Source organism: Cynocephalus volans, chromosome 1, assembly GCF_027409185.1.
Source record: "Cynocephalus volans isolate mCynVol1 chromosome 1, mCynVol1.pri, whole genome shotgun sequence".
NCBI classification, from domain to species: Eukaryota; Metazoa; Chordata; class Mammalia; order Dermoptera; family Cynocephalidae; genus Cynocephalus; species Cynocephalus volans.
In genome coordinates, this window is record NC_084460.1 from 45,324,494 (window position 1) to 45,351,544 (window position 27,051).

Here is a 27,051-nt window from a genome sequence, read left to right on the forward strand (position 1 = left end):
CTGCTCTTCCATAAGCATGTCCCTCTTGTGAATTGAACTGTGTCCCCAAAAAGATCTGTTGAAGTCCTAACCCCCAGTACCTGTGAATGTGACTTTAGTTGGAAATAGGGTCTTCGCAGATGTAATCAAATTAAGATGAGGTCATTAGGGTGAGCCCTAAATCCAATTACTGGTGCCCTTATGAAAACAGACACAGAGACAAAGACACACTCACACGTACGGAGACTGCATGTGATACTGGAGGCAGAGACTGGAGTGATTCAGCTACAAGCCAAAGAACGCTAGTGATTGCTGGCAACCACCATAAGCTGGGACAGAGGCATGAAACAGCCTGTCCCTCAGAACCTCCAGAAGGAACCAACCCTGCCAACACCTTCATTTCAGACTTCTAGCCTCCAGAAGTGTGAGAAAACACATTACTGTTGTTGATACTTTGTTACAGCAGCCCTAGGAGACTGGTACAGTTTCCTTACACAGCCCAAGTGCAGACTCTCACCGTCTCTTGTGCACACGAATGAAGGCCTGCCTGTAAACTCTCTTTCCCCAAATCCATCTTAGAGCACAATTTCTGACTTCCTCGTCTGAGACCTGCAATGACACCTGAGCATTTACATCAGCATTTCCAAACTCACTTGAGGGAATGAATCACACCAGGTTGATAGTTAAAGTTACAGGTTCCTGGGCCCCATTCCAGATCCCCAGAAATTTGGCATCTGCATTTTTAATAAGCACCCAAGATGATTCTTATCTTCATGTGGGACACTCTGGCCTACAGGATAAAAGCAGAAGAGCCCAAAGACTTTGCTTCAATGATCTCTGCAAATTGGCGCCAACCTCACTGTGAGAATGTCGCCTCCTGAGGTTCTTTAAGGTCTTCAAATTCATCCTGTGTGCGTCCTGCCTCGTTCTCCTTCACTGTGACCCTCCTCTATTCAGGCTTTGTTCCTGCCATCCTCCTGCCTGGAGCACCCCTGCATTTCCTCTCATCTTCTAGATCAGATTCAGATGCCACAGACCTTAAAGTTATTTCTAATTGGGCCGGCCCGTGGCTCACTTGGGAGAGTGTGGTGCTGATAACACCAAGGCCCCGGGTTCGGATCCTGTATAGGGATGGCCGGTTAGCTCACCGGCTGAGCGTGGTGCTGACAACACCAAGTCAAGGGTTAAGATCCCCTTACCGGTCATCTTTTTTAAAAAAAAAAAAGTTATTTCTAATTACTGAGAATTGGGCTTCTAAACGACCTCAGGATAAAATCCAGACTCCTCGTCTCACTTTAACATTGTACACCATCTTTTTCCTCTACTGGAAGCTCCAGGCCTGGGTTTTTTTTTTTTTTTTTTTTTTTTTTTTTTTTTTTTTGTGGCTGGCCTGTATGGGGATTGGAACCCTTGGCCTTGGTGTTGTAACACCGGGATCTAACCACGTGAGCTAACCAGCCAGCCCTCTGGCTTTCTTTTAATTCTTCAAACACACCAAGATTTTCCCTGCCTTGATCCTTGACCCAGGCTCTTCTCTCTGCCTTCTCTCTCACCAGCCCCCACCTTATAGTTCTTAAATATCACCTTCTCAGAGCTCTTCCCACACTCATTCACTCCATTCATTTCAGTCCCTGCACTGTTTGATCAGTTACTGGCATTGAAACATCAGAAGTGTCACACACAAATGACCAGCCTCTCTTAAAGAATCAGAAGCCCTGCCCACTGTGAAGCTGGCATTCCCACACAGCCACGGGACTGGAACGAGCCCTCCGGAGGGACGGGAGCTCTTCTCTCTGCAGTCCCCAGCCAGCCTCCTCACTGCTCTCAGTGCCTGGCCATAAAGGGATCGCGTTTGGGCTTTCTCCTCCCACCCCCAAATTCCGTTCGCTTGCTCATCCTCTGTCCACCTGTGTGAAGAGACAGGTTTATTCACTGGTGTAGCTCCAGCATCCAGCCTGTGCCAGGCACATAGCTAAGCCCCAATAACTATGTGCTGAGTGAATGAACGAATGAATGGATGCTCTCCCTCCCCCCTAAATCCCACAGGCCATACCATTCATTTTGCCATTTAATCACACCCTTCTTTGCAAGACTCATCAATTTACTGCCCCCAGTGCCTGCCTCCTCCGTAGATCTGATTAAAACACAAACCTGGTCCTTTCATTCCTGTTTTAAACATTTTAGGAGTCTCCCAGCATAAGCTCCGCACCACGGCCTTTGAGGCCCTTCTCAATCTGCTTCCCACCTACTTTTCCAGCCCCCGGCCCCCACCCGGCACCCGCCCACACCTCTGGGAACACACCGTGTCCCTTCCCTGCCCCCACTCCTCTGCCTGCGGAGCTCCCTCTCCCTGGAATGCCTCCTACCCCGTCCCTCCCCTCCAACCATGCCTCTAGCAAACTCCTACTCATTCTTCAGCTCTGGCTCTAACCAAAGCCCCTGCACGGTGAAACACTCCAGACCCCCCCAGGGCTGACTTAGTCATTTTTTCTGTTCCCACCCCTCTTAGTTCACACCCTTGCCTTTGCACTGAGTAATAGCTTAAAATAGCAGCTGGTGTCTTTCAAAGCCCTGACGGGTGCCAGGCACCAAAGGGGCTTTTATCTCCTCTAATCCTCACGCCCATCCTTAGCGCCTGCCTGGAAGGCTTCCTGCCCCCCAAACCTGAGAGGCACAAGCCTCACTTTCTGCCCTCCAACTTCCCAGAGAAGCCATCACTGCCACCCTATTTGATATTTCCTTCCTTCCTCCTCCACCCCAAAGCCTCCCCATCCTCCACTGCTTTATTTCCCCCGTGGCTCTTATCACTCACACGCCATATATTTTAATTAATTTTTGTGTGTGTTGTCTCCCCCCACATCTCCACCCCCAGTGTCAGCTCCAGGATGATGAGGATTTTTGTCTTTTTTTTTTTTTTTAACTATTGTTTACTTAACATTTAGAATAGTGCCTCACACATAATAGATACTCAATAAATATTTATTAAATCAAAGAAGGTAGATATCATTACTATCTTCATTTCACCCCTGACAAAATAGAAAGACATGTGTCCTGAGTTCCATAGCTGGTTGGTGGTAGCACCAGATGTGACCCCTAGGTAGTCAACTCTAGTCCCATCCCCTTAACTACCATGCCGACTACCTCCAGGGGACAGTTTGCAGTTCTCTCCCCATGGGTCTGACTTCTCAGCTGGACTGTGAGTGCCTTGGAGGCAAGAACTCTGTTGTATTTATACTGGCATTTCCTTGTCTGATCCTTGATACGTGTTCCAGGAATATTTGCTGAAACAGTCTCTATGTGGATTGTGAAGTGCTAGATGGTAGGAATCAGCATCATTCATTTTTCATTGTTATTTTTACCTCCATGCCAACACAATGTTATATACACAGTTGGGGCTTAATAAATACTTGATACATTAATGCATTCTATCATTGCAGTAGGTAATAAAAGTGATTAGACAGCAACAATGACAATAATAGGTAATATTTATGGAGTCCTTACTCTGTGCTGGGCCCTATCTTTAGTGCTCTGTACATGAGTTAAGACAACTACTTTTCTCGTTATCCTCATTTAACAGATGAAGAAACAGAGGCTCAGAAAAGTTAAGAACTTGCCCTAAGTCACACAGCTAGGAAATGGCACAGCAGGACTTGATTGCAGGTAACAGGCCTGAGTCATGCTCTTAATGACTATTCTAGGCTGCCTCTTGGTCTCTTTTAGAGATGTCCATTAAAAGGTTGCCCTGTGTGAAAACAGAATGGTTTATTACCCATTTTCATTTTATTTTAAGGAATTTCTTTCAAAGGCTTTGGTAGGCAACATCACTCACTAAATAATAGCCACTAATATTTGCACCGCACTTCATAGTTTGCAGAGCAGTTTCATGTATAGTTTCTCATCTGAGCCCTGCAACATTCAGATGAGGTAGGCATTGCCATCTGTCTCTTTTTATAGAAGAGTACCCTGAGGTTCTGAGTAGTTAAGGGAGCAGGGTCAAGGTCACCCAGCCAGCAAGGAGCAGAGCAAGAACTCAAATGAACATCGACCAGTTTAAAAAACAAATATGAAAGTTCAACCTATTATTGTGGTCTCTTTCTTTCTGTCTTTCTTTCTGTCTTTCCTTCTTAGCACCCAGTTATGAATGAGAACATACGGTGTTTCTCTTTCTTTGTCTGGCTTATTTCACTTAACATAATTTTCTCCGACTCATCCATGTTGCTGCAAATGGCAGAATTTCATTCTTTTTTATGGCTAATTAGTATTCCATTGTGTATATATACCACATTTTCCTTATCCAGTTGTCCATTGATGGACATTTAGGTTGGTTATGTATTTTAGCTATTGTAGATAGAGCTGCAATGAACACAGGAGTGTAGGTATCCCTTCGACATGATGATTTCAATTCCTTTGGGTATGTACCCAGTAGTGGGATTGCTGGATCATATGGCAGTTCTATCTGTAGTTGTATGAGAAACTTCCATACTGCTTTCCATAATGGCTGTGCTAATTTACAGTCCCATCAACAGTGTAGAAGAGTTCCCCTTTCCCTACATCCTTGGCAGCATTTGTTATTCTCAATCTTTTTAATAATGGCCCGTCTAACTGGGGTGAGATGACATTTCAGTGTGGTTTTGATTTGCATTTCTCTGTTGAACTTTCAGAAGGAGGGAACAAAACCTAAGGATACTAGAGATGGGGGGGAGGTAGGGAAGGGGTTTGGGGAGCGATAGGTTGGATAAAGGGCATAAAGAAAAATTACGAATTATAATAATGAATATGCTAATAATAAAAAATAAACAAATAAGAGCTGAGTGCCTCCATATTAGTCAGTTTTCTGTCGCTATAACAGAATACCTGAAACTGGGTAATTTATAAGAAAATGAAATTTATTTTTTATAGGGTATCACATGGCAATGGGGGAGGGAGTATGTGCCAATGTGCTTCTTCCTATCCTCATGAAGCCGCTAGTGCCACTTCTGGGGTAACCCACTTGTCCATTAATCCATTCATCTATAAATGGATTAATCCACTCGTGAGGGCATAGCTTTCATGGTCCAATCACCTCTTAAAGGCCCCCTCCTTTCAAATACTGTATTTGGGCTTAAACTCCACCATGAGCTTGGAGACATTCAAACCATAGCAGCCTCCAAATATAAAGGTCCTTCATGCAACTTAACATCAAATGTTTATCCATGCAAAAGCACTTAGCACAGTTCCTGGCACCTGATAGTTCTCTCATAAGTGTTAACTATCATCATGTTTAACAACCTCCTGGGAACCAGGGTATGTTCACTGATGACTGTAGCCTGTCTGTTGACCCTGATGGAAAGATTACTCTTTTCATTCCAGTTCATCCTTGGTAATGTTAAAATAATGATCAATGTCCATTATCCCTGGGCTACCATGGAATGTTAAGAGCTGGATGGGATTGTGGAGATAATCTCATCCAGTGCCTGCATTTACAGAGGGAGAAACTGAGTCCCAGAGAGGGAAAAGGTCAGAAAGCAAACTTGTGGCATGGCAAGGCTTAGGCACAGTGCCTGGCACATATTGCCTCCAACGAAAATGGGTTTTTACCTAAAAGGGATTTTAGCTTCTTAAAGCCTACAGGAAATAATTCATTTGTTACCCTAGCTGTGAGCACTACCACCCCAGCCTCCCCTCCCCCCAAATGGCAAAGTATTATAAGCTATTAACCAGAAAACAGATCATGTGACTGATTTCCACCTCTGCTAAAGGGCTTAAAATGCTTCGGTGAGTAGTCTGAGATTCACAAATGTACACTTCAATTCCTTCTCAAAGAATTATTAACCAGCTCCATCAAAACTGGAACTTGAGCAATCAAGGAGAAAAAGAGCTGGCAAGAGAAATTCCTTGAAAAAAATCACTGGCAAGATGACTTCTTGCCATCTTTTTTTCCTTTTCGTAAGAGTTGGAGGAGGAAGGAAACAAATATCATTATGCAAGATGCAAATTTAAAAAACCAATCGTGGAAAATTACGAACTCTTCCCACCTCACACTGTAAATTTCAAACGAACACAACAGGGGGTCTGTAGAATTTAAAGACAGAAAGTATTGAAAAAGAGGACAAAGCAGAAGTGTAATCCTCACTAATTTCTTTCAGAAGGTGGAGATGGGCCAAGAGGCCTACTGTTGTGTGGGTGTCATAATCTCTGGTAGCCCATTCCCAACTAATGATTTTGTATACCTATAATTTACAGAGTCCATAATGTCGTATATTCATCTTACTTATCTCCTTAACCCACTGAGTATTAATTCTCCCAGGCATGGGACTGGCTTTTCGTTCCACATGTAGGTCCTGATCAGCTTTAGCTTGAGGATTTGGGGGTGGGAAGGGATGATGGAGAGAAATGAGATTAAGGTCAGTCTTTAAACCAAAGAAACAGGAATATAAATCCTTCTGTATGCTGTTTCTCTGGGCTTCATACTTCTCAAGAAAGGCTGAAATTCAAGCCTGTGAACACTAAGGGCCATAATATCTCTTGGAATGAAAAGGTTCCCCTCCTTTATCAAATTCAAACTATTCTCCACATTCCTTCCTTACACAACCCAGGCACACGAGTGACCCGCAGGCCTCAGAGCAAATTCCACTTAGAAGATCCAGGAAGCTCTCGCCTGGCCCTCCCTTCTGGAAAGGAAAGTCCAAGTAAAGAGAAGACACACCCGGGGGAGGGGAGAGAGGATGTGACGACACCTTCAGGAATGCAGGGCCCACGCAGGTGTGCAGGTGCGTTGGCACCCATGAACTTCCTTTTTAAAAGGGTCTGATAAATCAGTGCCGATAAGAGTAATAAAGCTCAGCCACCCAAGCATCACACACAGAGCCGAGGCCCTGGCAACCAGGGTGTGGCCCTGTCAACTGTGGAGAGGAAGGTGAAAGCTGAGAATGGAGATTGCCTAAAGCTTTGCGACATGTTTTCCAGTCCAGCAGTTATCAAAGTATGGTCCAGCGACCTCTGGGAGACCCTGAGACATTTTTAGAAGTTCTCAAAAGGCCAAAACTGTTTTCACAATGCTAAGATGGCATTTGTTTTTCTCACCCTCATTTTCTCACAAGTATTTGCTGGAGTTTTCCAGAAGGAACATGACATGTAATGGCATCATCACTCTCTGCTGTTGGAATGTGTGTTTGTGTATTCTTGTGTATTAAACACGTCTCAGTTTCAATCCTCACATGATAAATGTTGATAGATATACATAAACAAAATGCTGCGGGGTCCTCCATAGCTTTTTAGTGTCAAAAGGACGTGAGACCAAAAAAGTTGAGAACTGCTGTACTAGCCCAAACACTTAAGAAAATTATAGGCCCTGCAACTGTCCTGTCACAACACCACACTTTATCTCCAGCTGAGCTTGAGCCACACAGGTGCTTTAGAACAGGCAGCCTTACTATTTACTATCCAGCTTGGGACATCACACTTTCCGCCGGTACTTCCACCCCCAAATCGCCAAAAAATCTTAAATTCCTCCGTAAATATTTGGTGAACGGAATCCTCCAGGGGAAAAGATGGGCTTCTCACCTATGATCCCAGGCGGAGCAAAGTGAGCCTGGAGAAACCACACTCTCAGCTCCAGAATCCAGCAAAAACATATCTGAGTACCTGCTAGGACACTCAATGAGAGCAAAGCAGAGTGGTCCCTGCCTTCGAGGAGCTTTCATTCTAGGGTGGAGGTTGACGACTCACAAAATTCACATGCACAAAAAAGTGGGGAAAATGGATCTTGTCACAAGTGCTGGGAAGGGGGGTGCAAGGAGGGATCTGAGGTAGGCAGGGAGAGGAGGGAAGGCCCTGAGAACCCGGGTGGAATGAAGCACCATAACCAACTCTTTTTGCCCCTCTAGGTTAGAACCCCCCACTCTAGCCCGCAGCCCCCGTCCTGGCTCGCAGGTTTCAACAGCTTTGGGTGAGCAGCAGTCCCACAGGGAGCCCTTCCGTGGGTGGGAGGACCTGGGGATCTCCCCCAGCAGCAAGCTTCAGTCTTCTCCTCGCCTCCCCATGGCCAATGCTAAACAGGGTCCGTGTGAGGACAGACCCAGCTCCAGGGCGTTTAGAGAGGATTTGGTGTTTTGTTACTCTGGGACACAGCTCGGTCACTCGGGGAAACGAACACAATCCAGAGGCTGTCATTTGTGGCAACAGCGAACGGCCAAGAAATGGCTGGAGCGGGGGAGAAAATGACTTCAGAGATCTAAAACGAAGGAAATAAAAGAAGCAAGCCCTGAAAGGCCGGTCTAGAAGTTCTCGACCCCTCGGGACTTGAAGGATTTAGAGGTGTGCAGCGTTTCATCGGATAAAACCAAGCCGAGTTCCCTGAGGCGGGAAATCTTGAATTCTGCAGCCAAGAGCCTAAACAACGCTAAGGGGTGGTGAAGGGCGTCATTGGAGGGTTCAGCATCCCAAAGTGTAAGCGGGACGGGGAACAGCGGGAACCTTACAGCCCCATGGCGCCGCAGCACCCGACCCCGCCGAGCTCTCCATCCTCGCCAGCCAAGCGCGCGCCCGCGCGTGCGCATAAGCCCCACTGCCCGCTCCCCTTTTCAGGTGCACTCTTGCTTCCGGCCGGCCTCCCCGCACTGCCTTCCTGGGGCGGAAACTCCAGGACCCGCGCATGCGCTTTCCAGCTCTCCTGCTAGGTCCGGAGAGGAGGCCCCGGGCTTCAGGTGATCCCGCCCCTCCCTCGTAGCGTGGGACCAATCGCACGGCGGTGGGCGGGATTTTGGCGAGGCGGCCCGCCCGCTCGCCGCGCGAGGCGTGTATCGATTGGTTGGCGCCACGGGCGCAGGTGCGCGCTTCCTATTGGGTGTGGGCGGAGCGCTAGCGGCCCGAAGCTGCTTCGGAGGCGGCAGGTGAGCGCGCGCACGCGCCGCGGCTCTGGCCCGGCTCGGGTGCGCGCGCGCGCGCGGGCTCGCTGGGGAGGCAGCCGAGAGCGAGGCTGCGGCGCCTGCAGCCTCCGCTCCGCCCCCTCTTCCTCCTCCTCCGCCGCTGTCGCCGCGGCCGAGGCCCGGTGGGAGGGAGTCGCGTCCCCGCCCGCCGCGGCTTCAGTCCGACCCTCGGTCCCGCCGCGTGAGCAGCCAGCGGAGCGGAACTCAGCGCGGACGCCCGAGCCACGGCCGCCCCCTCGGCAGGTGCCTGTGAAGAGGCGCCCGGGCCGTGCACTCGCTCCCCGCACTCCTGAGGGACGGCCTGCCCGAGGAGGCCGCCGCGGGGCCCGGCGCTCAGCATGAACCGCGGCCACCGGCACGGGGCGGGCAGCGGCTGCCTGGGCACCATGGAGGTGAAGAGCAAGGTGCGCGGGGCCCGGGTTCGGCGGAGCGGCAGGCCTGGGGGGGGACCGGGCCGGGCACGGAGCGCTGGGGAGGCGACTGGCTGAGCTGCCCTGGTGTGTGGGACGGTGGGGGATGGGGGTGGGATTTGGAGGCAAGAGGTGGTGGGTAATAAACTTGCAGAGAAGCGGGGGGAGGGAGAGTTGTGTCTGCTTCTGGCCCAGGTAGGAAGATCCAGTGGGGCACTTAATCTTGTTCCTTAAAATCTCATTGTTTTCACGGATGGGAGTAAGGGCCAAACTGTACCCGAGGATGGGAAATATTTGAATGCAAGGTGCTAGAAAAGGTTTGGGGAATTCTACCTGCTGGGCTATAAGTAGAAGGCATTTGGAACACCCCGTCATTAATGTTACCCCTTTCTGTGGTTCAAGGGTGCATCCTGCGAAGGAGAGAGCCCAGTGAACTAATCCCTGTTAAAGTTAGGTTTGCTTCCTGCCAGGGCTTTTCCCACCACTAACTTTGGTATGCATTTAATCTATGAAATTAATGCTATCACCTTCCGTCGGAGTAGCACTTTACAGTTTGAGTCTGGATGCTCTTTTCGTTCCATCGTGTTACCTTTTCACATCAAGTGCTTTCACCCTTGACCAACGGTATGCCAAACTGCTGAACATTATTATTACCTCGGTATCTACCGAATTCCTAAATCGCAAGGCTCGGTGAGCGGGGTAGTCTGTAGGGATTAGTTAGGGAATGCTTTCCAACGGGGGTTTTGAGCTGGAATGTGAAGGTGATCGGCAGCCACGGGAACATTTTCAGCAAGCATTTCATGAGTTGAATCAAAAGGAGCTTAGATAACCTAGTCCAGTTCTCTGAGAAATCTGAGATGAGAAAACAGGCTGAGAAAGGTTATGACTTCCCCAAGCTCTGCTTATATGACAAAGCCTTGACTTATAAAGCCTTTTTACGGAATAACTTTTAGGCACTATAGAATACAAAATAGAGGCTGGGTCCTGAGAACATTTAAAATATAATTGAGAAGGCCAAAACATATTAAAGGAGAAAAATAAAAGCATAGGAACGTCAAAAATGGATTATCGTGGATTGTAAGAATACTAAGGAGAATGCAAAATCGAGGAGTGATTTGAGTGAAGTACTGTAGAATAAGGAAAGCTTCCTGGAGCCTGGGGTAGAATGGTTTTATTGTCTAGAGTTGATAACAAAGTTCTGTAAGTTTCTGTAACTGAGAATCACATCAAGAAAATCTACATTCTTTTTTTAAAAACATTGTGACTTAAGAACTCATGTATTAGGATAGGCACTAGTTTCAGAAATGGTTTTGTTTAATAAGAATAGAAATGTAATTATAGCAATTTAAGGAAAACGTTCTTCCCTGTGTCCTCCGTGGAACACAGCATAGCAAATTTAAGTGACTTACTTGAACTGAAAGGTTAAGATTACTCAAAATACATACAGCTTTTCCTCTAGCAACATAGTGATGGTAGTGGTTCCATGCCCATTGGTTGAACCTTCTCATGGCATTTCTGTTATGTATCTAGTTTGGGTTTGTGGGAGTTGCGGTTAAGAAAAGGAAAACACTTATGATATTGCATAATCTTAAAATTCAGTTTATGGTCCTAATCTTGGTAGCAAGTCTTTAATTTTTTTTTCATAGGAAAAAATGAGTTAGGGGTTTTAGGTGCTGTGATAAATACAATCAAATACTAATTTATCTCTAGTACTAGGAAACCTTGAGCGCTTGAGGACTTGAATTTCAGGCTTTTTGCTTTTCCCTTCTGTTGGCTGATTTGTGAATCTTTCACATACTTATGTTCATATACTGCATGTTATGTATTTGACCTGCCATACTGCACTTTTAGTGAACCATGTCTCAGAATCAAGGCATTTTGAGAACATGCACTGAAGTATGGTCCCACTATTTTTCTAGCTGTTGATAAATAGGCACAGTATAGGGACTGTTTCTTATGTGTCTGTGACTCCTTATGTTGTAAATATTTTTTTGATACATTTATTTCTAATGGATTTAAAGAAACATTTGTTATCTTAACCATTTCAAAATATTTGGACAGATTTTTTGAACAATATTTTCTTTTACACTTTTTTAGTGATGTAACAGCTTTTTACAAAGCTGATCGCTAAGAGGTTGTAACCAAAACTAGGTAGTGTGCAGGTCCATGATTTAAGATGTCTTTTTCTTTTGCACAGGAAACGGTAGTGTCAACTTTGTTATCTTTGTTCATAGAAGGGAAAAATGGCACAGATAATGAAATAGTGGCTAATGTAAATATAACTACAGTTAAATCTGTGATACCAGCTATCATGTGACTTTTCTTTGGTAACTGATTTATCTTCCAAATTGTTTCTCTAGAGTTGGGAAGATTTTTAATCAATAATCATGGTAGTGTCCTTTAACGACCTTGGAACAGTCTTTAAGCCATAAAATTTCCTAATATTCATAGGCAAATAGAATATTAAAATTAAGTTTGCATTTCGGGAATGTGCCAACAGATGCAGGAGGAAGGGAGTCCATATGCACTCTGGATGGCTAGGGCAAACTAGACTAGGCTAAAAAAAAAGAGTTGTAAATGGTTCACATAGTGAATAATTGTTTATTGGGTCTTAATTTTGTCTATATCTTAGTTTTTTTTTTTTTTTCCATGTAGTAAGAAGTTCTCTTAATCCTATTGTTTTGCTGCAAGAAGCATAACAGTTTCTCTTGTTTTTTCCCCCTGCTAACATTTGCAAAAGGGCACATCTACTGTGAAGCCACACAGTTTTCCATTGTTTTTATCATGACAGTAAAGCAAGACAAGAAATTGTGCAAATAATTTTTATCCAGAAGCTTTAGCAAAAACATTGAAGCCCTAAAATGAAAATTATCATATGTTATTCCCATTCATATATCAGGAGAAGTGATAAACCCTGTGGGTGAATCAGAGAGCACTAGCAACTTTATGTTGTGGTACCAGCATAAAGAAAATGGCGGGGAAACTATGACTTTTGATAACATCATGACAAGCTCTGATATGAAGGGTGTTCCCTGAGTTTTTATTTACTCTGAAACGTGAAGGTGTGACTAAACTTTTTGAGAGCCTTAGGTATGAGTCACCTTATTTTCTTGACAAATGTTAGTGTTTGTGTTTCAGGATTGTGTTTTGGAAACTATTTTAATTATTTGTTAGAGGTAAGCGTTGGTTTTAGTGAGTTTTGATTTTAACTTAAAACCAGCAAGTAGTATGGGTATAAGCAAGGCAGATGAACTTTTTAGAAAGAGCAAAAACAGTGAATCCAGGTATCCCATAGGGCTTTTGGAAAAATGAATTGACACGTTTGTAAATTGCTCAAGTTATTATGATATGGTCTTTCTCTGCATGATGCTTAAGGCTGTCCCAGTAGTACATTAGTATTTCTTGCTGACAATAAATATTTGCAGGGAAAATTTTTGGTGGTCAAGCACATTTGGCAAACATTTGTTTAAAAAGTTTTAAAAAAAAATCAACTATAGGACTTAATGGTAATATGCTGGTCTCCACGGTGATTCCTAAGAGGGTGATTGTAGTTATGTAGCATTTCCCAAACTTATGTGACTGGGACACATTTTGAGGAAGGCTGATTAACCTTTTTTAAGTTTCGACATTTGAGGAAATGCCATGCTAGTCCCACAGTAAGTTATAAATCCTGTTTATTGTGAGCTAGATGAAGCCAGTCCTTAGTGTTGAATAGGAGCCACATTAATGATTTGGCTTTGGGAGAGCTGTGGTGCAGGAAAGCAGACTTGAAAAGCAGAACCGTGAAGATAAATATTGGGCATGATGGAGGTTGTCACCGTCCCTATATGTGTGATCCCCTAATACCTCCCTGAAGTAATTATTCTCTTTACCCACTAATTGGTGAGGTTCTGGAGCAGGCCTGAGCCTTTCAGTCTCTAGGGCTTAGCACTGTGCCAAACACATAAATATTTCTTGCATTAATCGGGTAGTTGTAGGACATACATTTTATGTATTAATTAAGCTTCTTTTTTCTGCGTTAACATAGGGAAGATGCTTCTCATCTCTGGACCTTTTTCTTCTATGGTGTACCTACCTTCATTTGTATTATACCTTAATGCCAAGAAGCTCAAAATCCTTTTTGTATATTTTGCTATTGATTCTTGTCCCATCCCATGAAATTGTAGTTCGTTTTATGGCAGAGGACACTTAGATGCTTTTTGCTAGTGGTCAGAAGAAAGACTTGGGAACATCTTTTGTACCCTGTGACTTGAGTGAGGAGAGTATTGCTATCAGAGTCTGAGCTTCAGACAGGGTTTGAGCTGAGTCACTGTGCAGGACAGTCCCCAAGTGAGGCCTGGGTACCCCAGGGATTGAGTTGAGCCTGCATCTCTTGGAGGGAATGCCCTTCAGAGAGGTAACAGCGAGGAGGCACATTCTCATGTCTTTCTTGTGTTCTTTTATCTCCTGATAATGAGATTTTTGACAATGGACTATCTTTATTAGGGGAAATACTTACTATGCTTGTTAGTTTTTCTATGCTGTGCATTTTTAACTTGAGTCTTTCTGTCACTTTTGTTTTTTAAAAAAACTTAATATGCTTGTTATATTTATAGTTTGGAGCTGAATTTCGTCGGTTTTCGCTGGAAAGATCAAAACCTGGAAAATTTGAGGAGTTTTATGGATTACTGCAACATGTTCATAAGATACCCAATGTTGACGTTTTAATAGGCTATGCAGACATCCATGGAGACTTACTACCTATAAATAATGATGATAATTATCACAAAGCTGTTTCAACAGCCAATCCACTGCTTAGGATTTTTATACAAAAGAAGGGTAAGTACCACTGTTAGAAAAATTGTTTTAGAAATAGTAGTAGTGTGTTTTCCCCATTGATAGAATTTTACTACAAACTTACTGAATAAACATTTTGTGTAAATCTTCTTACTATGTTAACTAAGAAGTAGGTTAAAACATCTGTGATATTGTTGGTCTAATTAATATCTTTACAGTTCACTAGGTGTAGTTTAGAAAATTTGTGCTGTTAGTTACTTTGATTTTAACCTCTTAGATTTTTTTAGTATAAATTAGGAATTTATTGAATCTTCACTTTACTGAGTGGACTATTGTCCATTCAGAAAGATATGAGAAGAGTATGACTTCAGAGTTAGAAACATTCCATTTTTTTTTTGGTGGCAACTGACTTTCAAGTGCTGTATTTACCAGTTAATAGTAACCTGAAGCAAAGTTATTTAATCTCCCTGAATCTCAAGGCCTTTATCTATAGAATGAGTATAATATCTTGTAGGACTATTGTGAAGATTGACAGAACTAAGTGCAGTATCCTGGCTTATAGTAAGCACCCAGTAAATGACTGCTTTCTTTCCTTTTTCAGGATATTTTTCACAGAAATAAAATCAGTTAATTATCTGGAAAATGACGTAGCAAGTCAATATTTTTGAGGGTAGTAAACATATTAGTATTAGTCTTGCAAAAGAACATTCAAAATGACTATTTGGCAAGCACTTTCAAATGCATTTTAAATCCTAAAACTTTTTTTTTTTAAACCATGTAGCCGTCTGTGTGTGTCTGTGTGTCTGTCTGTCTGCAGATGGTGGGCAGGGTAGGAATCATTACTGTATGTGCCATTTATTCCTTTCACTTTGGTAAATTAAGAGGTTTGGGAAGGCTGGATGAGAGCATTGAGCCCGGAATTAAAGCTTTACAATGTTTGTAAACCAACCCAGAAAGTAATTTGAGAGAATAGGTAGGGATTGAGGGTGAAACTTTATTTCGAATCAGGTGATAAGCATTGGACTACTCCCAGGGTTTTGAAATTCCAGTGATTATGTATCTTTGCTTTTCTGGGTTTGGAGGAGCTAAAGTCCATCCACAAAATAAACCTCCAAGGGTAATTTCTGTCTCTGTCACTTGGCTATTTACAAAATACTTTCACACACAGGAATTAATTTGAATCTAGATCAAATTTGAATCTAAATCGTAGATATTTAACACGGGTGTGGTATAATCAGTATGACTTTAGGAAGATTGATTTGGCTGTTCAGAGTGAGTAGAGTGGACAGCAGCCCTACAGTAGAGAGCCAGGAGCAGGTGGTGAAGTAAGGAGAGTGGCTGGGAAGTGCAAGGGAGAGAGGAGAGGGGAGAGGGGAGGAAAGCAGGAAAGCCTCACAGGAAGATGCATTGCACTCCCAGCTGGCTGGCGCACAGCCAAAGGGGAATCCATCAGAACATGACTTTATGGTACTGTGCCTGACAGCTGGGACAGGGTCATACACAAGCAGGTTCAATTTGGGGAAGAAAGTTATGAGTTTGGTCTTGGGATAGATAATCTTATCAGGCTGGTGAATTGAACATGTCATGCAGGAGATTGGAAATGGTAGACTAGAGTTTAGGATAGAAGTCTAGAGACTGGTCAGATTTGAAAGTCTGCAGACAAGTGAGAATTGAAATCTTGGGAGTAGGGGCCAGCTGAAATGAAGACCAGGGATAGAACTTTGGAAAGCTGTATCTAGAATGCTAGAGAAGAAAGAGTGGTAGTCCAGGAGAGGGAAGGACAGAACATTTGAGTGGAACTTGTCATTTTAGGCAGACTAATTTAAATAATTATGGTTGAATAATAGGCATTTTTGTTAGCAATTGCAATTTTCATTAAAAATTTAGTTGCTATTCGGAATGTATATTTGAATGTAGAATGACTTTTTAAATTACAAGCATCTGACAAAATTTTGTTGGATTATCCCCTTCGTCAGAAAAATTGTAGGAACTGGGTTATGCTACAGCATGTCTTGTTACTGGAATAGTAACCCTTGCATGATCATGGAATTAAAACATCTTTTAAGGGTGGTTATCTTCTGCTCTTTTCTTTTTAAATTTTTATTTACTGAGTGATAGGTATAATTTTTATTGAGAACTTTGAAGATTTTTATTTTTGTCGTAGGAACTGCAATTTAGAAATGTGTTTAGATGTGAACAGATGTGTTTTATGTAGTAAAGGGAAAATGTCCGATAAAATTAATAGCCCTTAGAATTTGATTTTAAAAATAGGCAGTCCATTCGACAGAAGGATTATAGTTTTTAAGAATATAAATTTAATAGAAATGTGACTTCAACAAAAAATGAAAATAGGTTTGTCAGTTAATTCCTGCTTAAAACCCTCTGATGGCTTCTGAGTGCAACCACAACAAAATACTTGCTGATTTGGACTTCCCAGCCTGGTCACCCTCCACTTTCCCACCCCTCATCGCAGCCCACACTCGCTTGCTTTCTGTCCCTCACACTTGGTAAGCTTGTTGCTGTCCCTGTGCTTTTGCACTTCCTTTTTCTTCAGGATAGAATATTTAACCTCCCTCTCTCCCTATGGCCGAGCCTCTTAATTAGCTCAAATAACTGTCAGAAGGGTCTCTTCTGATCACACTAGCTAAAGCCCCACCCACCATTCCCACCTTTACCAGATTACTCTCTGAAGACCTGGAACTACTTTAAGTATGTTTAACTTGTTTATTGTCTGTCTGTCTGACCATCAGGTCCCAGTGCTGTATCTGTTACAGACTTACACAGTACACTGTAATTTATGTTGATACTTTTTTTCTTTTGAACAAATGCTTAAGTAGAAAGCTGATTTTAAGTAAACCTTAATGGATATTGAATTCAGGAAACCAATCTAAAGCATGACATTAAGTATAGGTACATTTTACTGCTTAATTGTAACACATTTTCTGTTTTTTTAGCTTTTTGCAGCACTTACACTGGCCAGTACAGGGATTGAAACCTGGACCTTGGTGGTGGTATCAGTACCACACTAACCAACTGAGCTAACTGGCCAGCCCCAAGTGATTTTTTTAAAAACAAATTTCAAAACTGTTTAAAATTTTAAAACCATGTGATCTTTTTAAAATCTGGTATTGTATTAAATAAAGTTTCTTTTAAGTGAAAGCTCACAATCGAATGTGTAAACTACTGTGCTTTATAGCCTGAACTCCAAGATAGCATTATTGCATATCTTGAAAGTTTTATGTTTTATAACAATTTGTTGTTAGAGGAAAAACCCCATACTCTATTTCTTGGGCTGTTATCATGGAAACAAAAACAAAACAGAAACCCTGATATCTTAGAAGTTATTTTCACAAAGAAGATTCCCAGGTCTTTTGCCAATTTCCATCCCCTGTTGGACTGTTCCTCATTTATTTGGGAGAGAGAGAGAAGAGAAGGTACAAAATACTGTTTCCTTCTTGTCGTTTAGGTTATTACTGTGTAGTAAACAATTTTAGAAAATATTTAAAGGTTGCACCAGGTCATTCCTGTAGGTTTGGAGTACAACCAGGGAAATGTGTATTTTTTTTTTTTTTTTTTTAAAAGATGACCGGTAAGGGGATCTTAACCCTTGACTTGGTGTTGTCAGCACCACGCTCAGCCAGTGAGCGAACCGGCCATCCGTATATGGGATCCGAACCCGGGGCCTTGGTGTTATCAGCACCGCACTCTCCCGAGTGAGCCACGGGCCGGCCCAAAATGTGTATTTTTTAAAAGCTTCCCATCAAGTCATGATGATCAGCCGAGTATGGGATCTGTTGATATGTTATAGCACAGATCTCCTCTCCAGATCTAATCAGAGTATCTACTCCCAAACTTCTTGCTTTATCACTATCTGTTTTTGTATATCAGACAAATTTGTTTACATCTTGGATTTATTCAAAGGAGTTGGTTAGAAATACCAGATGGGCTTTGCTTTAAACTTGGTCTCATGTAGGATATGCCCTCACGTGGACATGGCCTAGTGGACCAGACACCTATAACTGGCCAACTGAATCATCTCTTAGACTTTGTGCTTTGGACATTATTTTGTAGATGTATTTTAAGGTTAGATTTTAATTTAAAAATGTTCTAAGGATATACATTTTAGTAGTGAATTGTGAAATATAGTTTAACAAAAGATACGGCCACAGAAATAAAAAATAAAATAAGAGGAAGAAATTGTGGAATAACATTTCAGAATATGATACTAGTTGCTCATGACAGAAACCTGGGTGTCACCTTTGACACATACCCATCTTTCAATCAGTCACCAAGCCCATTAAAACTGTGTTCTAATTATTTTTCAATTAGTTTCCCATCTCTACTGCCTGTGCTTCAGGCCAGGCAACATCCGATATTACTGCGGTAGCCTCCTATCCTCCCCCTCAACTCCATTCTCCAGCTTGCAGCCAAAGTGAGCTTTAGAGAAAAACCAAATGACGTTCCCATCATTCTCCCTTAAAATCCTTGGTTTTCTTCCCATTGCCGTTAGGCTAAAGTCTATTAACCTTAACCTTCCCAGGAGGCCCTGTGCGTCAGGTTGCCCCCTGGCTGCCTCTACCTTAGCTCTTGGCTCCTTCTCCCCTCCCACCATCTGTCCTCGCTGTACTGGACTTCCTCCTCTACCCCACCCTCGCTGTTCTCTGTATTTGTTGCATCCTGTGCCTGGAGTGATCTTCCTCCCTGCTACCTGATTAGCTCCTGGCTGCTTTTCCAGTCTTAGCAGAAACCTCACGTCCCCAGGAATCCTTGCTTCACCCTGCACACGAGCTGAGATCCCCATTACACACTTCCCCAGCATGCTGTGCTTCTCCACAGCTCTTGGCACCTTTGTAATAATTTAATTATTTGAAGTTATTTGCTAGTTGCTGTCTCCTCTTTTAGACAGTAAGCACCATGAAAGCAGGGACCACGTCTATTTTGTTCACTGAATCTGCACCACAGAGCACAATGCCTGGCACATAGTAGGTGTTGATAATAAGTATTTGGTGATTGATTAGAATATTGGGAAATGAAGGGGTCTGCAAAATTTGAATATGGCTTTAAGTGACGTTTAATCCTTTTAAAGTTGGCAGATCTATTTCATTTAATCATTTTGGATTAGAAAAAGGGTTGGCAAACTAAGGCCTGTTGGCTGTTTTTGTAAAGAAACTTTTCTTGGAAAACATCCATGCGTATTCCTTTATGCATTGCCTCTGGCTGCTTTTGCAAGAGAGACCGTATGGCCTGCAGTACCTAAAATACTTACTGTCTGACTTTTGATGGAAAAAGATTGTCAACCCCTGGATTAGAACACTTTTAAGAATTACTTAATTCTTAATGAGGCATAATCTTGAACTTTCTTCATGACTTTACCATGAACTGTTACCGTATAGGGAATGCTGATGGAGTTTATATAGAGCTTTTTGTTTTTTCAGATTTGCTTTTTATTCACTGTAGGCTTTTATTTCTTGTATCTATGCCTGCTGCTCACACATGGACCCTTACCCCTTTCTCTGAATGAGTAACTTATGACCCTCAGTGAGCTAAGGAATGAGATAAGTAGGCATTTCAGAATTAATGTTTAAAGAGTAAGAGGTTGAGAGGGAGGCCCTGCAGGGCTTCTCTGTAAGTAAAGCATAGAAGCTTTTTGTGTGTAAGGAAGACATCCAATTGGCTGTTCAGAGGCCTTCTAGGTGGATCCTTGTCTGTTCCAGTTAGCTGAGATTGTTGGCTGAAGGACAGGCTTGGGATAAGTGAGGTATTGCTGTATAAGTCTATACCATGTACTGTCACATGTCTGGTTTTATACAAGTGGAAGGAAGTTTACAAAACTTCCCACCTCATTCTGAGTTTAGTACTCTGATATGCTCAGGTAGAAAGTCAACTCTAATTCCTGTGGACATTCACCTTTACACTTTAAACTAATACCCTGAACCCTGGCTTTCTGCCAAAATATTTCTTTTCCCAGTGGCTGGAAACTGATTAGCTAGATGGGAGAACAAAGGTGCCTTTGTTCTGGGGCATATTGCTTTTGAGAATTTAGCAAAGAGCATTCAAATGGAGTCTGGATGCATTGCCAAATTATGCAGATTTGGGGTTTTTTTTGGTCAGGTTTCCCATGAGTAGGTATGTAGGCAACTTGATTTTGTTCTCAGTTTGTATGGTCTGGAATTTCCCTTATAAATATTATAGAGGCTTTCATTATTGATTGTTTTAAAATAAAAATATGTGTTAATTTGAGAAAACACATTCAGTAGAAGACTATTCTTGACAGGTTTGTGGCCAAATTTTGCCAAAAAGGTTCTTGCATCAGTGGATTTATTTCCAAAGCCAAATTATAAATGAATTTCTGTCTCTAAGGACACACCATAAATACTTAATTTATAAATGAAGACAGAAGTATCCCCAAGGGGTGGAAAACCCCCAAAATAATATAACCCTAGTTGTGCGCGCGTGTGTATGTTTTAAAGATGACTGGTAAGGGGATCTTAATCCTTGACTTGGTGTTATCAGTACCACACTCTCCCAAGTGAGCCACGGGCCGGCCCCCTAGTCTTGTATATTTACCTGAAACTAGGGGGGGTTTTTTTGGTGGCTGGCAGGTGCGGAAATCTGAACCTTGACGTTGGTATTGTAACACCGCACTCTAACCAACTAAGCTAACTGGCCAGCCCTGAAACTAGGTTTTGAAGAGTGTTCACGCAGCGTTAGAAAAGAATACTAAAGCTTGTCATACTCTGACACATGAGTGATACTTAACATTAATTATGGGAACTTGGAAGGTACTGGCCCAGTACGAAACCCTGGGTTGTAGTCCTTTCTCTGTAATTTATTTTGTACCCTTAATTTCCTGGTCTCTATAAAGTGAAGATGACAATAGCCTACCAATAGGGGGGTTGAGGATCAAGCGAAAGAATAAAAACTGAAACAATGTACAAATACAAGGTGGTGATATTAGTGCACTCTGTATCTGTAGCTAAGACTAGGATTTGAACTAGTTCTTTTGGCGGGGAGGGAGGCTTTTATCTATTTTATTCTTACTAAAGTATTTTTATCCTGGGAAATTTGGCTTTTTAGTTTATCCTCATGCCGGTTATTTTTGAAAATATGATTTCAACTTTGGTTCCTGTTGTTAATTTCATTTTCTTTCTTTCTTTTTTACCTCATCCTCTGATGAGATGTTTTGTTTCTAGACTGTCTTTCTTCAGCCATATGATTTAACATTATCTGGTATTAGGTGTCCTCTTTTCCCTTAGTTTATATTGGAGTTTATAAATTGGTGGCTCGAGGAATGAACTCAATCCTCAGATCTGTTATTTGGCCCAGAGTTTTGGGGGGCTTTTTTGTTGTTGTTATTTAATTAGGTGTCAGCATTTAAAACTGGGAAGATTTTGCCTAAAAACAAGGCTTTCTGGAATGAAGAAAATCTGCCTGGAAGTGAGGAGCAGCTATGCCATTTAAATGGGGCAGGAGCCCTGCAGTTTGCCAGAATCCTTACTGCTCCCTCTTGTCTGTGTCACCACCACTGAGAAAAAATGTCATAGCACTTTATTGTTTTTCACACAGTGAAGAAAAAAGTTTAAAATCTATACCTCTGCCTCTTTCAAAAGCGGGGAAAGGAAAGATTCAGAACTCCCCCAGGAAACTGAGGGAGAGAGTGTTTCTTTACAGAAGACAGAATTTCCTAAGTGTTCGATATGTACCCGCTTCACTTAATTACATTATTTCCCCAGACACTAATGCAGGTATTTGATTTTGCTCCCTTGATTTAACTTAAGAATCAAGTGTCCTGTTTCATGTTGTTGAGTTGATATGATAAACATGCAAATTGGAGATTTTTTTCATGTATTTTTAGTGACTGGTTTAAAATGATGTTTAAAGATGTGTTTATAAGATCTATCAAAATTTCATTGCCATATTTAATGTTTAATAGTAAATGAGCTTTATCAAATTTAACACTAATATTTGGTAATTTTGTGATGTGTATTTGAGAGGGCCACCTAGTGGTATTTTCTGGTATGGTGTATCTTAGTGCTGTACTACGTTATGATCTAATTAAGGTAACCTAATATTTGAGTTATCTGTACAGATTTAACTGCAGATAAATGGGTATTTTTACAGCATTTCTATAATTATTTTATTTTATTTTTAAACAGAAGAAGCAGACTACAGTGCCTTTGGTACAGACACACTAATCAAGAAGAAGAGTGTTTTAACCAATGTACTGCGTCCTGACAACCATAGAAAAAAGCCACATATAGTCATTAGTATGCCCCAAGACTTCAGACCTGTGTCTTCTATTATAGACGTGGATATTCTCCCAGAAACACATCGCAGGGTTCGTCTTTACAAATATGGCACTGAGAAACCCTTAGGATTCTACATCCGGGATGGCTCCAGTGTCAGGGTAACACCACATGGCTTAGAGAAGGTCCCAGGGATCTTTATATCCAGGCTTGTCCCAGGAGGTCTGGCTCAAAGCACAGGACTATTAGCTGTTAATGATGAAGTTTTAGAAGTTAATGGCATAGAAGTTTCAGGGAAGAGTCTTGATCAAGTAACAGACATGATGATTGCAAATAGCCGCAACCTCATCATAACAGTGCGACCAGCAAACCAGAGGAATAATGTTGTTAGAAACAGTCGGACATCTGGCAGCTCCGGCCAGTCTACTGATAATAGCCTTCCCGGATATCCACAGCAGATCGAACCAAGCTTTGAGCCAGAGGATGAAGACAGTGAGGAAGATGACATTATTATTGAAGACAATGGAGTGCCACAGCAGATTCCAAAAGCTGTTCGGAATACCGAGAGCCTGGAATCATTAACACAAATAGAGCTCAGTTTTGAGTCTGGACAGAATGGTTTTATTCCTTCTAATGAAGTGAGCTTAGCACCTGTAGCCAGTGGCACAAACACAGAATTTGAAACACGTGCTCCAGATCAAAAACTCTTAGAAGAAGATGGAACAATTATAACGTTATGAAACCATTGTTTGAGTGTTCTCTGAGTGAGAATGGCTTGGGAACTTGTAAATTTGGCTAGTTTAAAGCATATATATACCTCTGAACCAGTGATGTGGAATAGGCATGAGAAAAAGAATATTCCAAGTTTAAAATGTTATTAAAGTTTAAAACTACTATATAGTAGTTTGGTAATTGTTAATATAAACTTTGGGTCAGAGGTGAATTTAAATCTAAAAGGAGCCTTTGCTGATGAAATTATGTGCTTTTGCTATTTTGTCTATGGAGAACTGGATATTAGAGCACATTCTCAGAACTGTGTGAGAGAACTAGATCATTTCTGTTTGAAGTGGTTGCATATTTAAGCTGCTGTGCAGAGCCCAGTTAATTTTTCCTTTAACTATATTTTTAAAATTCTAATGTGAAGAAGTCTGGTTCTATCTCTTTTGGAACACTGGGGACCTCAGCTCTTAGGTTCCCGATATTTTATTTTGATTTTTTAATGTTGTTCCTCTGTTACTAATTGTGGCAAATTATTTTTTCAAATGCATTTTTTCTAATTTCTAAGAAATGAAATCAATTGACTGTTTTTAGGAGTTGCTTCCCATGTTGTAAAGTGTTGAAGCTGTGTTCCTGAGTTATGAAACTCTAACAGTTGTTCGAGTTGATATTTGTCCATCTTATAGCTGTCATATTAACAAACTAATTCCATATGGGTGTAATTTATGTTTTAAAAGGCAATCCCATTGACTCCGGTGACACGGGAGACTCTCCTTTAACCTGTTCTTGTCCTCATTCGCCATCTCATTGGGAATCATTCCTTTTTTTTAGTGTGTATGTTTTGTTGGTGTGCTTTTATACTCTTAATGTATTCAAGTGATATGAATCATTTTGGATTAAAAATGCACCCAAATTCAGAGATTTATTAACACACAGGACAAACTTGTGCACTTTTTACACAAAAAAATTGGATTTTACTTTATGGAATTTCTAGGAATGCTGCCTACACTTTATGAAAAATATGTAGTATTCACCTATGGCAGGTAGAGTTTATCACTGTTGATTTTATGAGGTTATTTATTACTTGCCAGTGCATCCACTTAGAAGACGTCAAGAGTAAGGCTGCTAACTTTCATTCCTTGCCTGATTTCACTGTACAATGTGCGCAGGCACTACAGTATGCTTGTATATAAGACACTAAGAATATTATGAGGTACATAAGTTCTCTGTGGCTTATGGAGAGTTATTTATTAATTTTATGGTAGGACTAGTATGGATACCTTTATAACAATTGTGTGCTATTAAAACAATGAAGATTCAAATGACTCCATTTTGAAGGATGTTTTCTCTATATGGTAAAATATATGAAGTAAAGTCTTGATTAAATGAAGATCACTTGGCTCAGAATACTTCAGTGTGTTTTGTTCACATTACCACTAAGCATATTATCAGTACACTATTAACTGACTGCACAACATTATGTAATACAATGTACTTTTTGTTGAATTCACCGAAGTTCTTCAATTTGTATACAATTGTTTTTTAATGACATTCTGGCTTTAACATTCTGAGTCTTATAAATTTGACTCTTGGGTGGAGAATAATGTTAGTATGTCAAGGTTAAATTTCATTTATAATGTAAGTGGTGCAGGGGTTCAACACTTTAAGTAAAAATACTTTTACACACTACCTCTCTCTCTCTTTTTTTAACAAAGTTTTAACATCAGAACTTTTCTCTTGGAAAAATACTTCAGGGCTTGACTTTTTGTACAAATTTTAACTGTAAAATACAGATTTATCTTGTATGTACTCATGAAAATGGAAATCAGAGCTGCTAGTGCTTTTTATTTTAATTATCCTGTTAAGGGTATATGTCAATGGTGTTTTCAGCTAGGTCTCTGTCATTTAAATTATTGGTGAAATAATTGATTACTAGACATCATAAAACCAATAGATCTTGGTTATACAATAAAATATCAATTCATTGGTAGTCTGAATCAATTATTTCAAGTGCATCTTATTAACAAAGATATCTGTGGATCCAGCATAAAATTTTATAGTACTAAATGTCAAGCCTAACTGTGAACTTCATTCTGTATCTTAAGTAAATTTATGATAATGTTCTTGAGCTATCAACAAAATATATGTACTTTTGTGAACTATGAATTTTCTAATTAAATTTTACATGCTATAACATGATTTTTACATGAATGACACTTTGTTTAAACTATCAAATGTCAGTATTTTACTATAACTTTATTATAAAATGTACATTATCACTAAATGAACTTTGATTTTAAAAATTAAATTAGCTTTAGTTGTATATTATTTTTTACAAATAAAGATAGACTTGTATAAAGGCTACTTTCTTGTTTGAGGTTATATGAAAAGTCACCCAACAAATATTTACCAAGCACCCATTATATAAAATGGGTAGAGCGTGGTGCTGATAACAGCAAGGTCAAGAATTTGGATCCCATACCAGCCAGCCACCATAAAAAAAAAGTAAAATATGAAATATAAAGGACATTAATTTGTTAGACTTAATTAAAAAGTCCTTAGTATGTAGTCATCTACCAAATTCTTCCCCCCAAACAACTAAGATTTAGATAGATAATATTTTTAAAGCTAATGTGTGTATCCAGTTACTTTATAACACTTGATATGTATTTTGTAAATAATTTTAAAATTTAGTGGCGTTTGTATTTTATTTACAAGCTTTATTTAGGTGTTTTCCCCTTTATAAAAACTCTTTTAGGAATGGAGTTTATTCTAAAAGCAGTATTCTGTGTGATAGAAAAATCTAATACCCTTATCTAGTTCATTATAATCCGAAAGGATGTGTAAGCAAAGTTATTTAATACAGTATTAGTAAGTAAAGATAACCTTTAAAAAAATTTTTTTAAAAAAATTTTTTATAAAGATGACCGGTAAGGGGATCTTAGCCCTTGACTTGGTGGTGTCAGCACCATGCTCTTCAAAGTGAGCTAACTGGCCATCCCTCTATAGGGATCTGAACCCGTGGCCTTGGTGTTATCAGCACCACGCTCTCCCAAGTGAGCCACAGGCCAGCCCTAAAGGTAACTTTTTAAAATAAAATAATTTTCAATCATACAAATAATGTATAAATTCATTTACCTTTTTAAGCAAATACAAAAAAGGCTAATACCCTTTTATGGCTACCATGCATACTTTTCCATACTGTATTCTGTTATAAAAAGGAATTAAAGTATGGGCTGGTGAGTTAGCTCAGTTGGTTAGAGCATGGTGCTGATAACACCAAGGTCCAGGCATTCAATCCCTGTTAACCAGCCAGCTGCCAAAAAAATGTAGTGTAGTGGCTTTCAAAATTTTTTTAAAACTGCAACCCACAGTTAGAAATGCGTTGAACACTGTGATCCAGTACACATACCTATATATAAAGTGTCATGAAACAAAACTTTATTTTGTGAAAAATGCTGGTTTTTCTATTTCATTTAAAAAGGAAATTGAGATGTCCCAGAACAGGATGCACTGTTTGGAAAACACTGTGAAGCACTCTACTTTTCATGTGAGATACTTGCCATAAGAAAGACTAGCATTTTTTTCCCTGGGTGGAGGGAGAGGGAGAAAACTGTACTGCTTGCTTGCTTGCTTTTTTTATTTTGAAATAATTTCGGTCCTAGAAAAGAGCTTCATGAAAAGCAATTTATACCCTCCACCCAGATTATACCTGTCTTTGTTTAATCTATTTCTTTCTTTTTTTTTTTTTTTTTAAGAAGATGACCGGTAAGGGGATCTCAACCCTTGGCTTGGTGTTGTCAGCACCACGCTCAGCCAGTGAGCAAACCGGCCATCCCTATATAGGATCCGAACCCGTGGCCTTGGTGTTATCAGCACCGCACTCTACCGAGTGAGCCACGGGCCGGCCTTGTTTAATCTATTTCTATGTATGAGGGTTCTTGAGGAAGTTCATGGAAAAATAGAATTAAAAGATAATACGAAACTTTCCACGAACTTTTTGAAGTACCCTCATTT

The 27,051-nt window shown here is 41.0% G+C and overlaps 1 protein-coding gene across 1 annotated transcript; it reads left to right on the top strand.

Moving 5' to 3' along the window:
* The first annotated feature begins 9,223 nt into the window (after positions 1 to 9,223).
* PARD6B (par-6 family cell polarity regulator beta) lies at positions 9,224 to 23,544 on the top strand. The gene is made up of 3 exons (XM_063114303.1): positions 9,224 to 9,289; positions 13,891 to 14,113; positions 22,228 to 23,544. The coding sequence occupies exons 1-3, from the start codon at positions 9,224 to 9,226 to the stop codon at positions 23,055 to 23,057; spliced, it is 1,119 nt and encodes a 372-aa protein (XP_062970373.1). The 3' UTR covers positions 23,058 to 23,544.
* The last annotated feature ends 3,507 nt before the right edge of the window (positions 23,545 to 27,051 follow it).

Coding starts and splice junctions, on each gene's coding strand:
- PARD6B (XM_063114303.1), top strand. CDS start 9,224: ATGAACCGCGGCCACCGGCACGGGGCGGGCAGCGGCTGCCTGGGCACC. Junction 9,290..13,890: donor CCATGGAGGTGAAGAGCAAG/GTGCGCGGGGCC, acceptor TTATATTTATAG/TTTGGAGCTGAATTTCGTCG. Junction 14,114..22,227: donor GATTTTTATACAAAAGAAGG/GTAAGTACCACT, acceptor ATTTTTAAACAG/AAGAAGCAGACTACAGTGCC.